Source organism: Eschscholzia californica, unplaced genomic scaffold, assembly GCF_041429995.1.
Source record: "Eschscholzia californica isolate CP2 unplaced genomic scaffold, dmEscCali1.0.p SCAF_5, whole genome shotgun sequence".
Lineage (NCBI taxonomy): Eukaryota > Viridiplantae > Streptophyta > Magnoliopsida > Ranunculales > Papaveraceae > Eschscholzia > Eschscholzia californica.
Genome location: NW_028238472.1, coordinates 3,739,340 through 3,757,299, shown reverse-complemented (window position 1 = coordinate 3,757,299; position 17,960 = coordinate 3,739,340). Strand labels below are relative to the sequence as shown.

Here is a 17,960-nt window from a genome sequence, read left to right as displayed (position 1 = left end):
GTGAGGAAAAAAGAAAAAAAAAAGGTGATAAACACCCTCAAAAGATGGAATTGTATATGGCAATACTTAATCATGGCCAGCGCTTTGGGGAAAGCTAAATAGTTTCCGGGGTGTGAAATTTTAAAGGGAATATGTAGAATTTTAGAAATTTTCCGGGGAAATAAAAAAAAAACACTCCACCTCACCTCACTCTATCTCCACCTCACCTCTTTGTCTTCTCCGATTTGGTCGCCGGCTGGAAAATTTTCCGGCCGGGCGACCATGAAGAAAAAAAAATCACTTTCTCTCTCTCTCTCTAGAAACTCCGGCGAAGGGTTTCCCTTCGCCGGAATTCCAGTCTATTGAAGAACAGACCGGAACTGGTCTGTTATTTTTTTTTTAATGGTCGCCGGCCGGAAAAATTTTCCGGCCGGCGACCTAATCGGAGAAGATAGAGGTGAGGTGGAGAGAGAGTGGGGTGAGGTGGAGAGAGAGAGAGGTGAGGTGGAGAAGTATTTTGCTTTCCCCCTAAATAAAATTGTCAAACAAAATTGACCAATTTTTGACCAAGTCTTCACACCCCGGAAACTATTTAGCTTTCCCAAAAGCGCTGGCCTTAATCATCTTGTTTTGACCAAATATTGGACGAAAAACACATGAGAAATATTATATACACTTACCATTTTTACCGGCCACAACCAAATCTCCTTTTTTTTTAAACGGAAATCACATAAAACCCAAAGAGATTACAGCGTTAATCCATTACAAAAACGGGATCAAACTGTAAGAAAAGTTAACATCAGGGACTATTCCAAGAAACTATATTCTCGGAGGATCGAACCAAGAAGCAGCCAAGTCATGGGCCAACTGGTTCTGTAAACGTGGGCAGTGCACTATATCCACGTGTTCTGTAGAGAAGGTTTCTCTTAACTTCATCACGGTCGTCCATAAACGCCAGGCGATTGTTGGATCGTCGGTGGAGATTAATTCCACCATAACCCTAGAATCCGTCTCCACTATATATTTATCCAATCTCATTTCAGCCGCTACTTCCAGACCTAGAAAGATGGCTTCCATTTCGCTCTGTAAGGCAGTTAAGGGTGTAATAAGCTTCGTTTTTTGCTTGATGATGTTGCCTGTACTGTCCCTTGCCACCGCTGCGCACGATCCACCATTGAAACGAAAAGATCCATCACAGTTGATCTTTATTTCATTTTCTGGTGGTGGAATCCATTGCAAATCCTGCAAAAGTTGATTAGGGTTAGTAGAAATGGGGGTATAAGTAACATACCTCAGAGATTCCTTTGTACGGTTCCAGTAGCCTATTATATCAATGGTGGTTTCGTTGAAGATGACATCATTTTTGGTTTTCCACCATGACCATAGAAGATAAGTTGCCTCTATCCACAATTTATTTTCATTTGCCTTCAATAGTAGCTTCTTAAGAGTACCGAGAAGATCAGTGGTGAGATGCTCAAGATCTGGTTTATTTATGTAGCTAATAAGCTCCTTAAATTTGCTGCAGGTGCTGAATAAATGGTCCCTAGTCTCTATTTCCTGTCTATCACAAAGTCGGCAGTAATTTGGTATGTTCTCAACCCTACTGCTTATGTTTGTTAAATTTGGGAGCCCATCATGAACCAATTTCCATATAAACAGTTGAATGTTAGGGGCCATATTATTTTGTTTCCAGAAAATTTTCCATGGAAAACTATAAGCTTCTTCTGTGACAATCGGAGTTGATTTTATTTGTTGATAGTAAGACTTTGTTGAAAATTTTCCACTCTCAACACAGCTCCAAATTAATTTGTCATTCTGTTGGTGTTGTGGAATCATTATATTCATGATAGCCTGAACTTTTGCATCATCAAAATCTCCTTTGACTTCAACAAAAATTACCATGGATGTGAGTATATATAATAGAAATGGTGAGTGCCTTTAAAATTTCCCAAAAACACATTGCCTTCAGGTTTGAGTATTGCCTATAAAACTTCTTTTTTTATCATGTGTACGTGGAGTTCTTGTGCCCAGCATTTTATTTTGAAAGAGAAAACTACATTAAAACAAGAAGATCAACAAAGCGGGTGGCGAGACACCTGCCCAACAAATCTCTCTCTGATCTACATCATGTTGCAACAAGTACCATCACCATTATCTCTCCTTACCGTCTGAAACTCTGGCCGAGAGATCTGAAACCCTTATTCATGGGTGCAAATCAAATATTTATTTCAAATTTAGATATATCTCATAGCTACAAAGTTGAAAATTTGATTGAAGAATTCCTTTTTTTTTTTAAATCTAGTTCGATTTCATATATAGAACGTAAAAACTAGGGGCGGCAATGGGTATCCCTTTACCCGAGAACCGAACCGACCCGAGTCTTAATGGGTAGGTTCGGGTATAGGTTTGAGATCTGTTAAGGAAATCGGGTCTTAAATGGATACACCCGACCCGATAGGACCCGATTAAGAGGAGGGTCCTAATCGGGTATATCCGCCGAGTACCCGAGATTGTACGAAAAACTACCCTAGATTATATAGGATTCTTGTAAATGAGGGTTTTTCCCACCAAGTTACCAACTCACTAAGCCCCCAAAAGTTCAAATCTAAAAGTTACTCAAAATTGTGAAATTTCTCTAATCTCAAATCTTCTTTTCCTTTTCTTTTTTGTTTTTTTTTTGTTGAAAGAAATCCTCTTTTCCTTGATTGAAACTTGAAAGTTAATTTATAAACTCTAAAGGTGAATGAGTTAATATAACCTAAAGGTTCAATTGTTCTTTCTTGATTTCCCTAATCTCTAATATCTTATACTCATCAACTATTGTACCCGAAATATTTACTTAGGAATTTATGCCGTTTAGGGTATTTCTTTTCATTAGATTCATGCATATTCTTCTATTTTAAGAAAAAATTTATATAATTTTGTGAATACCCAACGGGTACCCGATATCCGATGGGTACCCGAGAAATTTAAAGGTTTCGGTTCTGGATTTTTCTGCTAAGGTATCGGTACCGGAACCGTCAATAACCGAAACCCTACAACTTACAGGCTAAGCTCGATGATGCACCCGAAAAGGTTGCACACCCAAGCGGAGGTATCAAGTAGTAATCCGGCAAAGCCGGGATCGATCCAAGGATAGGAAGGTAGTTTAGATATCGAAGGGTCTTATCCCTCGGTCTAGATATTAAAAGCTAACTTAGACTAAAAAGGAAAGAAACAAAGATAATGGGGGTATTTGATCGAATAAGTAAACAAGAGAAGAAACACAAATAAAACTAACTAAGTAATATATGTAAACGGACGAGAGAGATTCGAGAGAAGTGTCGGGGGAACAAGAGTCGGGAGATGGTAAGACTCGATTCGGGCAACAAATAATCGAGAGAGGTGTCGAAGTCCGGGAATCCATAATGATAAATCTACGACTATGTGTAGTCCGATCTAATGTTTCAAAGTATAATCGATGTTCGACTCCTAAAGTGATGTCTATAAGCACTACGTATATCCGGAGATCATACTTAGTCAAACAAACATCATAATCGGTTAATCCCGAGTCAACGAAAGTGTTGTCTAGTCGCCTAACTATGTGAAGTGCATGACAAGACACATGAAAATATGACTTAGACTACGATCGATATCGAATACTTCGTTTCGTCTATTAACTATGCGAAGTGCTTGACAAGACACATGAAAATACGATCAAAACGATAATCGAATTAAATGAACATCAATTCATAATCAAAACATCAAATCATATTAAACATAATCACGAATTCATCACATTTCATCTCATATAATCGATACACTAAAGTTAGCTAACATGGTGATTGAATAAGAAATGGAAAGAAAATGGTGAGAGAATCCCCCTTTTTCGGTGATGGTTCGAGGCTAAGATCGTCGGAAAATAAGAGTTTTTAGTTGCAGCCGATCTCCCCTTAGTAATTTCTGGGTTCCCCATAGCGACCACCATCATCTTCTCCATTTAGAACACAACCTCCATTAAAGCTAACCCTAGCTTTCTCTCTCTAGAGATTTTTCACCCAAAATCAAATCAAACCACATGGGAAGCAAGCCAAGGATGAGAGGAACAAAAGCCCTAAGGTTTCGGATCAAAAAGGTTGCCGGAAAAGTCGTAAAAAGTCCGGCCAAGTTGAGAACAAATCCGGCCAAATGATGAAGTTCCGGCCAAACATGGCTAGATCCGGGCCGAGAGCTACTGTCCCTAGCCGTCCCGTGCTATACCCGAGCTGTCCCGTGCAAGATGAGCAGATCCGAGCACTTGAAGATCCCGGGCAGCAGCTATGGAGCTCGCGTCCCGTTGCTGCTTGCGTTCCGTGCTACTGAGGATGCGTCCCGTGCCGGCCATCTCATGGAAGCTTCCGTCCTGGCCCGAGACGCTGCTGCTGGAAGCTTCCGTCCGAGCTGCTGTTCGAGCTCGGGAAGCTTCCCGAGCAGCAGCTCGGCTGCTCCCGCGACCTTGGTGTGCCGGCCAAAGTTGGCCGGCACTCCTCCTTCTTCTCTCTTGTCTTTCTCTTCAAACTCTCTAACTTCAAGCTCTTCTTTTGGTGATGAAGAACCCTAGCCCCTTTTGCCTCTCTCTCTTCCAAGTTGTGTAGTTGATGAATGAAGAAGAAGATGAATAGTAGCCTTTGACCCCTTACTCTAACTTGAGTCAAACCCTAGACTTAGTCAAACTTGACTAAGTCTTTAGACCACAAATGGGTGCCTATAAAATCTCTACCCAATTCTTCTTCTCTTAATATTTCTTGGGCTTGGACTTGGTTTTGGGCTTTGATTTAGAAACAAAGAGAGTGCCTCCATCCTTGTCTCTACATCTTCAAATTCTTACAACGGACTAGAATACCCTCGGACTTCTTTTTTCCACATCTTCCCCGTCCGGACTCCGAATTGAATACCGTTTTCACCGTCGGACTCGTCATTGACTATACTTGTCATTTGATTTGCTTGAAGTCTTTTTCTCTCATTTTCGGCACATGAAATGATAGTGATGATTCGCTCCCTTTATTCCGATTTTCATGTCTAACTCCAAAATAGGTATCTAACATGAAAAACACATAAAATATTATTGATATCACTCGAAAAGGAATAATTAGTCTAAGTTAGGCTCTCCAAATGTGACATTTTAGTGTCACATCACTCGAAAAATCGGAAATCGGGACTAGTCGGCAGACCCGGGCCTAGCTACTAGTCGGGACTACAACGGCACCAGTCGGATTTAATCGGTTAAATATATATATATATATATATATATATATATATGTATATTATATAATAATAATAATAACATTATATAATATAATAATAATAATAACATTAAACTAATATATAATATATATTATATAATAATACATAGGTTCCTCATTAGTCTAAAGTTCTAAACTATTTTTATTATTGATAAAAGAAAAGATTGAAGGAAGAACTTCTTTCGTATAGTGCCAGCAGCCAAGAGAGAAAGAAGGGAGAGATAATCACGTGGTATCTTTTCACCTACTTTTGACAGACATAGAGAGAGAAAGATGAGGCAGGTAGTAAACACTAAACATGAGAGAAAGATAGAGAGAGAAACAAATCAGTGTATAAGGAAGAAAAGAGATGAAAGGATTGAGAAGGAAATCGAAGGTGACGGAGACTGTTGCTGAACTTCTTACTCTTCTCCTCTAATTCTCTCTGTAACGTTTCTTCTTTTATCTTCAATGGTTGCTGCTATAGCCTATTAGGGCAAGAAGTAGTAGAGAGAGAGAGGGGGGGACGGCTGCATAAGGAAAGAACATTAAAACCCTAACTTTAAGTTGGGGTTTTGAAAAAAAAAAAAATAGCTGCTGCCCGAGCCGAGTTAGTCGGCGCCTAGCCAGCCGGGTAGTCGGCTCCTGGGCGCCGGCTAACTCGGCTGCTGAAATCGACTAGCTGACCGAGTGCTAGTCGATCGGCAGCTAGCCGATTAGTGTGTAAGCGGCGCCTAGGCGCCGCTTTTTAAAGCATAGCTTACAGGTTCCGATTTTAGGTAGTTAAATACCCGAACCGAAACCGACCCGTTGACACCCCTATTAAAAACTCACGCTTAACTTAGAAAATCCATAGGATTGCCAAATTTGAGAATTGAAAAGTGATGAAACACAATATAAACATTCATGTAGAATCTTAGATTAATTCAAACCACTAAACCCACATTTTTTAGATTAGTATTTTTGGTTTTTAGTGACTAGTTTTTTTAGTATACTAAAATTGCCTCCACATTTTCTATCAATGTTAGAACCCACTACCATTTGTAGTTGTTCACAAACAACCTTTTTCTTTGTTAAATTATAATGGCCCATTGTTTGATAAATTGCTGTTGGCATTTGTCCTATAATAATCACTAAATTTTGCTTATGACTGCTAGCAGTCCCGAAGGCAAATCCAATAAATGATTAATTAGTTACCACTCCCCAACAATAACTATTTTTTTTTGTACAACAACAAATTTCTCAGAAATTAGTGTGTTATATAAGATAATCTCATGTTGGTAAGAGATGAATTGATGAAATGTGATGTTCTTTATAAAAGTGTACGCACCACTTCTTAGTGACGCATTTTAAAACGATGGAACTCTAGGAAGCCAAATCGAACTATTTTGCTAGCAGTCCCGATGGCAAATCCGCATATTTTCTACTACAACATTTGTTTAGTTTTTGGATTTTCAAACCCATTCACTAGAACTCTTGAAGTCATAACTAACAACGTCGAAATCAGTGTGAAAGTCTGTAAAGTCAGGGGGTATTTCCAAATGTTCAAGATGATTTAGGGGTTAAAACACAATTTCATTACTTTCACCTTGAAGAGGAAAAATGGTATCTTGCGTTTTCTGTTTGCCCACATTAACCGCCTCGCCTAAGTGCCCAACTCCTGTCCGCAACCTTCTCCACAAATCAAATTTTCATTTTCTAGAGAGAGAGAGAGAGAGAGAGAATGGCGACTTGTCTGTCCTCTGTGTTCTTGGCTGCTTCAGTTTCACCCTCTTCCTTATCCTTCAAATCAAGAAATTCCCAATCTATCAACTCAAAATCCACCCCTCTCTTCTACAATCCTCTCTCTTCTTCCTCAAGGTTAGTTTTTTTTTTTCCTGAATTTCTATCTTGTGTTTCTAGAATATCAATTTTCAGTGATTTTGAGCTTATGGGTATGTTGATTTTGTAAATTTCTGAAAGTAATTTTCAAAATTAGGTAGCTGTTTATAGTTAAATTTGGTATTTGAATAGGAAATTATGTTAATTAAGAAGGAACTTTGGGGGTAGACTAACATGATTTGGATTTGAAGTACTCAAAATGTGCTTTTTTTTTATGTACGAAATAGGAATTATGTCAAACTCAATTGAATAGTCTAAGTTATTCCTAATCTCTAATACCCCAAACTAGATACTTATATGGATAAGTTTCGAAATGCCAAATAAAGGAACTTATGTTGTGTTATATGGATTGATTGTCCGGACCAGCCTTCTGGGCTGCTAGCGGTATTGTTTGTTTTGACACTCCAGGGTCTCACATCTCAAAATGCGTCACTAAGAAAGAGTGCACCGGACTTCTCGGTTACTAGTGATACTGCACGTTTAGGCACTTGAGGGCCTCGTGGCTTTAAAATGCGTCACTAGGAAAGAGTGCACTAGTCTATTAGGCTACCAACGATACTGTTTAATTTGGCACTTCAGGTCCTCACAGTTTAAAATGTGTCACTAAGAAAGAGTGCACCAGCCTTCTGGGCTGCTAGCGATATTGTTTGTTTTGGCGCTTTAGGGCCTCACGGCTTAAAATGCGTCACTAAGAAAGAGTACACCAGCCTTCTGGGTTACTGGCGAAACTGTCTGTTTTGGCATTTCACAGCTTCACGCCTTTAAAATGTGTCACTAGGAAAGAGTGTTTGATTCCTTATAATGTGCACTACACTTGGTCTCCCACCGATGTGGGATTGGTTTACAACATGTTGGATATTGAGGTAGGAGGAATTCGTCTAAAAAAAGAAGACAAGGCAAACAATTATGTGAAAAGTTGTTGTTCAAATATAATTTAGCTAGTTTAAAGAGAAAAAACTCTAACAAGTGGATTCTTGGGTATTTGGAGTTCTATTTTTGCCTTATATGTTGCGAGTCTGAATCTTCGACGAATGCAGAAAAAAGTTGCAAGTTCGAGCAACAATATTGCAAGATGATGAGGAAAAAGTCGTAGTAGAGGAGTCATTTCAACCAAAAAGTTTTCCAGGAAGTGATGGAAAAGGAGGCATAGGCGAACCTTCGGAAAATACATCATCTTCCTTGTTGGAGAGATGGACTATAAAGGTTGAACAGTCCGTGAACATTGCACTCACGGTAATCATACCTCTTCATTTCTACTAATGACAGAAATTTGAAAACCATTAACGAGGTCTGGAGACTTGTTATGTGACCACTTCTATGGTAGTATAACATTTTCCTATGGTCACTGAAAATATGTTTTTAACTGCAGGATTCAGTTATAAAGATACTCGATGTGTTTTATCGAGACCGTGATTATGCAAGGTTTTTTGTACTCGAGACGATTGCACGAGTCCCTTATTTCGGTATGCATTACATTTTATAAATACTTATTTCTTTTACTAAGGTAATTTTAGTCTTATCCTGGTGCTATTGTTTGCCTCATTAAAACAGCAAAATGTCTAAATTGTTTTAATTTATGATCTATCAAAAAGAAAGATATTGATATTCAGCGATGCTTATCTTGCAATTTTGATGGAAACTTAGATTTCCGCCACTCTCCTAGACAGTATCGACACATTGCTAAGTGTAACATGTCTTTCTGTGATGCAGCCTTTATGTCTGTTCTACACCTGTATGAAAGTTTCGGTTGGTGGCGCAGAGCAGATTATTTGAAAGTACATTTTGCTGAAAGCTGGAACGAGATGCACCACCTCTTAATCATGGAGGTCTGACTCATTCATTAAGACTATCCGGTTTTCATGTTTACTTTGTTTTTCTATGTTCAATGTGGCACTCACATAGTCACATCTAGCATCTAAGTAATTATGAGCAGATTGTACGTTCCAATGCACTTTTACTTATTCAATGACTTCGCTAAAGGAGTGTCTGTTTTGGTGAGAAAGTTAACACACATGCTCATCTTCGACATACTAGTCATTATGTGTGCGTGTGTTATATAACATGGGATAATCACAATCTGCAAAATTACCAGTAATGATGAAGGTGTTTATGATGAAGCTTGTCTCTGAGTATTTCAAAGGTTGATCAGTAGTCTGTTCGTTTCTGTTTTGAGGTTCGCTAGTAGCTTAGTAGTTTTACGTTTGATCTAATGCGCAAGCTTCGCCTCATTAGTTCTTTATTGGTTGTCCCTTACTATTTGTCATACACTAACCTTTCATCATTGAAACCTTAACTACAAATTGTCACAAGTGAGATAGGTTATGAGAGTTATTGGGTCACCGGAGCAATGATATGAAATTAAAATCGCTTTTGTATAGAAAAGATTATCGGGGGACAAACTTATTCTCACACATTTTATCTCCTTAAAAGTTAAAATCTTAACAAATCGAGCAAACAATCTAATAGTCAACTATTCAACTAGTTAAGCTTCTGTTTATGTCAGTCACTTGATGCTTATACTCCATGTTTCTATTTTCAGGAACTTGGTGGGAACTCCTGGTGGTTTGACCGTTTTCTTGCCCAGCACATTGCGGTGTTCTATTATTTCATGATAGTTGTTATGTATGCAGTAAGCCCTAGAATGGCATGTAAGTATGTGGCGGAGTCTTAATTTTAATTTCAAAAAACCATCTACTTTATTTTCCCTCAAACTGGCACATCTGCTTATATATTCTGCTCAATAACTTGACCAATTAACAGTTGTTGGGAAGCTTCTTAGTTTCATTTGAAAAGTTCAGACACCTAAACCTGTGTCCGAGATTAAGTCGGATAAGAAAATGAGAAACGACTTCTCGAGATAAACACTTTAGCGGGGAATTAGTGAAGAGTCAAGTCATAGATTCCTTCTTTTCGGAAAAGACACGGGTGGAAAAACTGTAACCTAGAGCAGATAAAGTCTCTTCCGCTGGTAAAAATCCACTCAACCAAATGAGAACCTTTTGAGCATCCCATTTTCTTGATATAATAGAATAATGACGAGTTTTACATAATAAGTTTCAAGAATGGGTAATGAAAAAAGTAAGATATGCAGATATTAACTCACATCTTCTCTTCATTTATTTTTGCAGATCATTTCTCTGAATGTGTGGAGATGCATGCGTTTGAAACTTATGATAAGTTCATAAAGCTCAAGGGTGGTATGTATTCTTCTGACTCTACTAAATATTTGTGTTATGCTTCGACGTGATAAGCAATACGATACAATGCTAGTGAGCTATATTAGCTCCTACTATATGAAGAGGAATCGTGATGAATTGATGATCCATCGCCGATGCCACCTAAAATAGGTCTTAAGTCCTCCAGTTGTCCTAGTTGATTGATCTAAGTGGACGAGTTTGAATTACTTTTCTCTTTTTATTTTTGCCGTATGATATCTAAGACTAATTCGGTAAAAAATTGGGGAAATGTTTTACCTTTGGGGTCATCCTATCTTTCTCAGGGAGGCGAAATTCAGTCTGTTAAAAAGTTGTCTGTTTGTTTGTTTCAATTGTTCAGATGAGTTGAAACAAATGCCAGCTCCTGCGATTGCTGTCAAATACTACACCGAAGGCGACTTGTACTTGTTTGGTAAGCCGGTTATTTTGAACTCCACCCATACCTTTTCGAGTTCTAAATCTTGGAATCTAATTGATCACGGTTTTCGAATCTCAGATGAATTTCAAACTGCCAGACCTCCCAATTCTCGAAGACCCGTAATAGGTAAAACTTACTTTCATGGTTCTTGATACTATTCCATTGCGTAAATAATTCTTTTTGTTTGAAGCAGAAAAGTGAAGTTGTTTATTCGACTTTAGTGTTCTTTTTTCCAGTCAGAATCTGACTCGTCTCAATCTAAATCGTCTGGAACTGAAAATCATTCCGAATCAGCCATTGAGACGAGCCAAGCAAAAAACAAATATTCAGAAATTGACTCTAGTCAACTCAAACCTCGAGTCAGATTTCAGATCTGACTTAGCTAAGAATCGTTCCTTTGGTATTTGGCTAATTCTTGAGACAAAAAACAAGCTAACGGGCGGTCTCGCTTCTTTCTTTTTCAGAGAACTTGTACGACGTATTTCTGAACATCAGAGACGACGAAGCTGAACACTGCAAGACAATGAAAGCGTGTCAAACTCATGGTAATCTTCGATCTCCTCACTCATACTCAGATGATTCTTTTGGTGATGAAGATGATTCAGGTTGTGTCCTGCCTGAGTCAGATTGTGAAGGAATTGTAGACTGTATAAAGAAATCTGTAACAACTTCTCCCCCTCAAAAGAATGTAAGTAAATAAAGGGAGCAAAAAGTAACACAATAATCAACAAAAATTCCAATATAAAAACAAAAGTATACCTAGAGAAATTATATTTGATTTACTTGTTACATATGTCTAATTTAACGGTTCTGATCTCTTTTATCGATCTCAAGATGGGCGTGTATGATTTACCGTTTCGTGGTAAAATTAAAACTGTGGTGAAGTTGTCGGTATCAGTGAGATCTTCTCGACGGCCCACCAAAATACTTTCGGGCCAATAGTTCTTTTGATACATAACATTTTAGTTGTCTGAATACGTCTCGTTTAAGTTTGACTTGTCTGAATTTGAGTTTTTGTGTATGAGTTGTTATCATCAAGAGTACAAATATTCGTTTCGGGTTATTTCCACGGACATGCTTTTAACTTAAAACTTATTTTACGTGTTACTCAAATGAACCAAAATCAGATTGAGTCACTAGTCTGACAAGAAACAAAAGTTGAGGGTCAATCTGGATTAGTTGAGAAAACAAAGACCATCTTAAAGAGATGGACTTCAAAAGAAAATAAAAATAAAGAGATGTGTGTCTGAAAAGCAATGCTTACAACCTAACAGGTTTCGTGTCCCAACAACAACAACCAAGAAATTTCCTTCTTGTTTTGTATCACCACTAAAACCTAACCCACCATCCAAAGTCCAAACCCAATTCCACCACCACCACCTAATGAGAAGAAAAATAAACAATTTTCTAACCACCAACCTCTAATGAGCTTTCACAAATAACCATCCAATCCTAATTCAAACCCTAACATTTTAATTCAAAACCTAACACTCCCACTAACAAATCAATCTACCTCTTAAATGGTGTTTCTTCTTCTCTCGGGTTAATCTGATTCGTTTGAGTCTGAATCTAAATAGTCATAATCAAACCAGTGAGGCAATTCAGTCGCTTGTAATATAACCATCCACTCCTAATCCGAACCCTAACACACTTCACTAAGGGATCGAACTAGCTATTAAATGGCTTTTGTTTTTCTTCTATAGGCCGAATATTAATAGCTTGAGTTGAGTCCGATTGGAGGGTAGCTTGAGTTGAGTCCGATTGGAGGGTAGCTTGATCCGAACTTATTTTGGTCAAAAGGCGAAATAATCATTTCACATTATTTCGTGAATAAAAAAAAAAATCTAAACTCTGATTCGAGTCGATTCAGATCTTAGCAAGAGCTACCTCTTCCTCTCATTAAAGAGTGAAGACACCCATCAACAATCACACCATTGAAACCTAAACTTTAGATCATTAGTTTTATAGATCTTAACAATGGTAATATCACATCCAAGGTTAATATCATCAAATCAAACATAAAAAAGAGAAACTCATTCATAGACAAAGAACAAATGAAAGCTAAAGAAAAAAAAACTAAAAACTCTCTTCTCATTTCAATAATTCAAGATAATTTATATACATACAAATTGAAATTGAAATTGAAAAAAAGGGTTTCAAAGATCTAAAATTGAATAAATTCTTAGATCCAACATGAAGTTTATTTAGAAACCCTAATATTAAAAAACACTATTATTAGGTCACATATAATCTAATCAACCAAGAACAACAAGAAGAAAATGAAAAGGGGGAAAAAAAACCCTTCTTTTATTATACCCAAAGAGATTAAAAGATGATGGAATTATAAGCATAAAGCTGTGATTCTAAAATCATCACCTTCAATCCCAATGAAATCTAAAGGTGGAAGATTTAGATCAAATGGAAGAGGTTTCTTCAACGAAGAAATCATATCTTTTATATCTCCATTGTCATTATCATCATCATCATCGTCGTCGATCACAGAAGATGAAGAATCACAATCGCTGTGGCCATCATCGGTGACCAGAAGTGGTGGTGGTGGTCTGAGCGCCGTCGAAACCAAACCTGAAACCCTAGGAGGACCGCTGAATGACTCCACCGTACTGCTTAAACTACTAGTCGCTGGTCTTTGAATCTGAATTTCTTGATGATCGTTGAATTCGTTAAAATTAGGGTTAGGAAAAGAGGGTAAAATTGATAAGGGGAAATTGGTTTTAGCTTTAGAACCACGGAAATCTATAGCAGCAGAATCATAAGCACGAGCTGCATCTTCAGCAGAATCAAAAGTACCAAGCCAAACCCTAGTTTTTTTCCATGGATCTCTGATTTCAGCTGCGTATTTACCCCATGGTCGTTTCCGTACACCTCTGTACTTGATCTCTTTTCCGCCGATCGGTGTCGGTGGTGGCACCGATGATTGTTTTGTTTTTGCGACGATGTTTCTTCTTCCTCTACGCATCGTCTCTTCTGATAAAATCTAGAGAGAGAAAGTGAAGAAAATAATTCTAGAGAGAGAAAATGAGAAAGACGAAGGAAAAGGATCAGGGAAAAAAAACTCTCTCTCTCTCTCTCTCTCTCTCTCTCTACCGTCCTTCCTGAAAATTCAATGAATTAATTTACGAATTGCTCACATTTCTTTCTTGAACTTATACTTTAGTCCAACCTTTTGTCATATTGGCAAAATAACCCATATAATTGACCATCTCATTAGCAAGTCATTTGAATCCTTCTTTGATCTTTCTATAACTTTTTGGGATTCACTTTTGCTTTAGTTTTCTTCCCCTCTCAACTTCTCAAATATGTTTTTTATCAACTTATTTTTCTTTCAATAATTATGGCTTGGCTTTTTTTTTTTGAAAGAAATTATGGCTTGGCTTCGAGCAAAGAGAAGATGTTCCTACTTAAAGCAGTAGAATTCTAGACTTATGGGTTATAAAATGTAGTCGAGAAGTTGTTGGCTTTAAGTATGATCGAAAGTGTGGATATTTATGCCATTAGAATTTTCAGGGATCATATTACACTGATATGGCATGAGATTAGTTATACGTTAAAGAATAGATACTAATTGAATACTGACCCTTTGGAAAAGTTAAGATACTTGCGAATATAGAAAGAATAACCAACTTCTTTCGTTCTGATTCTGCCCACGTAAAAATCCTCATATTCTGCATCGAATATACTGTAGAGACTTGTCCGCGTAATAAACCTTTTAACTCTTCTTGATTACTTTTGTCTCTTGTTTCCTTTCTTTCGTTTTTTTTTTTTTTTGTTGAAATTTCCTTTCTTTCGTTGGTAAAATAATTTGATTGTGTATCCTTCAGTCAGTAGGCAAACTGACAATGACAATTCTTTCTCAAAATTTCTTGAACCTAGAGAGATACAACTAAAGGGGGGCTGTATAGAACAAGAGAGGCGAGGGAGAGAGTTGGGTGGCTAGGTCTTGCTGCACCGAATGTGCAGTCCTTGGTTGCTCATTATGAAGCTCTCGGTCAGGTCAGTCTCATAAACTCATATGAACTGACAAGCTAAGGTCATGTTCCACAAAATGTGTTTAGCTGAGTAGTCCCTATGATGCTGAAATAACTGTTTTACCATTATGTCTTCATTTGTCATAAAATCTCTAACCAGGAACCAGATATTCGTAGCTGACCCATCTTAATTTGGAAATCTTTGCGACCGGTAGAAACTATATCTTGTTCCTTATCACAGAATTACTTCCCCAAATAATTACGTCTAACATATCCCAAATAATATTTCAGTTAGACGAAAGATTATTTCGCGATTTCGAACATGCAGTGTGGAGTATCTTATTTAGTGAACCTAATTCCACTCGACATTTTGAGGAACCCAACGTCACCTAGATATTGGATCACAATAAACCTCGATGATTGGTGATATCAATGCTTTCGGGTAAACCTATGGGGTATGTTTTACTCTAGGAAATTCTAAGACTATTATTGTAGACGTGTGGGACTCGATCGTCATCACTGAACATTCAGACAATTGAGATTGCAAAGGACTTACTCGATGTGTTAGAACACATTAGACACAAGGAACTTGTCTTCTCACTAGATGATCATCCTTGTCAGTCACAGTCTCAAACCTACGCTTGTTATTATCACGAGCCACAAGTAGAGTCACGCAAAGTCTCTTTTGTTATCTCATAGACAACACACTACATGACTCTTCGTTGTTTAACCATAAGTGATTACGAGTGATGTGAGTGACACATACTTACAATCCATACTTACAGTCTCCTTTAATATACCCAAAAACAAGTAGCTATTCTCCTTTCTTCTCTACTCGGCCTCCATATTTGAAATCTAGAGATGAAGCTGAAGAATTGCAACACTTAGAATCAGTTAAATGTGCGAGTACGAGTGACGCGAAAGTATTTTCGTTTCGTTTACATAATGCTTATGGCACGAGTACTTCTCCATTTGATAATTCCTCTTATAGCACACCAAATATTGGACTCAGCTCTCAAGATCATGGTGGTAGTCTTGGTGCAGGTCTTGCAGCCTCCACTAGTACGACCCTATACTAGTACGACCCTATCGTCCGAGCAGAAGGTAAGACACTTACAACCCTATCTAGTAGTTCGGCTTGTAAAAGGAAAAACAAGTTTGGACAACTCTATCTTCCTAGCAGAAGGCGAGACACTTACAACCTTATCTTCCGAAGAGAAGGCAAGACACTTAACAACCCTATCTAGTAGTTCGCCCGGTAAAAGAACAACAAGTTTGGGTAGCTGCCGGACATCGAGGAAAGGGAACTCCGACTGCCGACCGAGGAAAGGGAACTCCGACTGCCGACCGGGTGAAATTATTTTGTTAGTCGTTCAGGCGGTAAAAGAAAAAACAGTTTAGGTGGCTGTCCGACATGGAGGAATTAAGTAAACTGCCCGCTTAAAAGAGCTGCCCTTTCAGAATTCAATCTTCTTTCGCACATCTCTCCAAGCCAGAAAACCAAATCCCACATCAAGTTCTCATCTGGATTTCCAAAAGACACCACACGAACTGAAAAACCCTATACTTGTACTTCCAAATCCCCTCTTCTAAAGACATCTCTTCATCCAACTACTTCCAAATTCCTACCATTTCAGATATGCCATAAGAAAGAACAAAAAAACCCCCACATTGCACTTCCTCCTCCATTGAATCTCTATTGAAGCTAAATGCATCAATCAATTCCATGCAAATTTCACAGGTTTCAACTGATCTAACAATGGTGATAGAAGCTAAAGGAGAACCAAACCAAACAAAAGCAAGGAATAATTGAAATCAAAGGAAGACTAAAAATTCTCATTCTCATTCATTGATTCAAGATAATTTATATACATACAAGTTGAAATTGTAAAAAAGGGTTTCAAAGATCTAAGAGGAATAAAACTTAGATCAGACCCAACTATTAATTCATCTTCTTCAACAAACAAGAAAAAAACTCAATTTTTTAAGCCCATGTTGTTGAAGAAAACTCAGATCATAATCATTAAGATCAGATCTAATCCTCTCTTTTCAATAACTTCAATAAAAAGATTGATCAGATTGAAGTTTTTTTTGATAGAAACCCTAATATCAAACACTAGTTCACATACAATAATCTAGTAAAAATAAGAACAACAAGCAAAATAGAAAAAAAAGACCCATTTTTTCAAACCCTAATAAGAGATTGTAGAACAAAGAAAGATTTGATCTTGATCATGGGGTTATAAGCATAAAGCTGTGCTTCTGAAATCATCACCTTCAATACTCATATCATCTAAAGGTGGAAAATTTAGATCAAAGAGAAAGGGTTTCTTAAATGAAGAAGCTACATCTTTTATATCTCCATCATCATCAATCACAGAAGATGAAGAATCACAATCGCTACGGCAATCGTCGTTAACCAGAGATGGTGGTGGTGGTGGTGGTCTAAATGCGGCCACAGAAACCAAACCAGAAACCCTAGGACCGCTGAATGACTCCACAGTACTGCTCAAACTACTACAAGCAGGTCTTTGAATCACAAGTTGTTGTTGTTGATTATTATCGTCAAATTGATGATGACCATGATCATAAAAATGAAAATTAGGGTTAGGGTTATTATTATGAAAGGGTAATTGATGAAAAGATGGTTGTGGGATTAATAAGGGGAAATTAGTTTTAGCTTTAGGACCACGAAGATCTCTAGCAGCAGAATCATAAGCACGAGCTGCATCTTCAGCAGAATCAAAAGTACCAAGCCAAACCCTAGCTTTTTTCCATGGGTCTCTGATTTCAGCAGCGTATTTACCCCATGGGCGTTTTCTTACACCTCTATACTTGATCTCTTTTGATGATCCAGCAGCTGTTCCGATTGGTGTCGGTGGCACCGATGATGGTATTGTTGTTGTTGCTGCGACAGTAGTGTTTCTTCCTCTACGCATCGCCTCAGAAGAGGAGAGAGAGAGAATTTTAGAGAGAGAAAAAGGGGAAGATGAAGATGAAAAGAGGGTATGAAGGAAGAGGAAGGGGAAGTTGTTGGGTTGATGATATACAAAGAAAAGAGAGAGAAGGAGATGATGAATTTTGTGGGTGTGGGGGTAGGAAGGGAGATGTGAACGATGATGGGTTTCAACTTTGAAGGGGAATATGTGCCTTGAAATCCTCCTCTCTCTCTCTCTCTCTCTCTCCTTACAAAATACTCCAAGGTTGATTCTATTTTGGCCCTCTGAATATGACCAACTCT

General features: G+C 37.9%; 3 protein-coding genes and 1 pseudogene across 4 annotated transcripts; 1 reads left to right on the top strand and 3 right to left on the bottom strand.

Annotated features, from left to right (window-relative positions):
* Positions 1-798: 798 nt before the first annotated feature.
* On the bottom strand, positions 799-1,881 carry LOC147536363 (uncharacterized). The gene has a single exon (XM_086640299.1). The coding sequence runs from the start codon at positions 1,879-1,881 to the stop codon at positions 799-801; it is 1,083 nt and encodes a 360-aa protein (XP_086496425.1).
* Positions 1,882-6,813: 4,932 nt separating this feature from the next.
* IM (Alternative oxidase family protein) lies at positions 6,814-11,522 on the top strand. Its single transcript, XM_086640724.1, has 9 exons — positions 6,814-7,079; positions 8,138-8,333; positions 8,470-8,563; positions 8,811-8,926; positions 9,640-9,748; positions 10,229-10,297; positions 10,656-10,727; positions 10,812-10,859; positions 11,198-11,522. The coding sequence occupies exons 1-9, from the start codon at positions 6,943-6,945 to the stop codon at positions 11,431-11,433; spliced, it is 1,077 nt and encodes a 358-aa protein (XP_086496850.1). The 5' UTR covers positions 6,814-6,942; the 3' UTR covers positions 11,434-11,522.
* A 1,273-nt stretch (positions 11,523-12,795) lies between these two features.
* On the bottom strand, positions 12,796-13,865 carry LOC147536361 (ethylene-responsive transcription factor 3-like). The gene has a single exon (XM_086640725.1). The coding sequence runs from the start codon at positions 13,708-13,710 to the stop codon at positions 13,075-13,077; it is 636 nt and encodes a 211-aa protein (XP_086496851.1). The 5' UTR covers positions 13,711-13,865; the 3' UTR covers positions 12,796-13,074.
* Positions 13,866-16,543: 2,678 nt separating this feature from the next.
* LOC147536360 (ethylene-responsive transcription factor 3 pseudogene) lies at positions 16,544-17,928 on the bottom strand (annotated as a pseudogene). Its single transcript, XR_015226016.1, has one exon. The product of XR_015226016.1 is annotated as an ethylene-responsive transcription factor 3 pseudogene (transcript).
* Between the last annotated feature and the right edge of the window lie 32 nt (positions 17,929-17,960).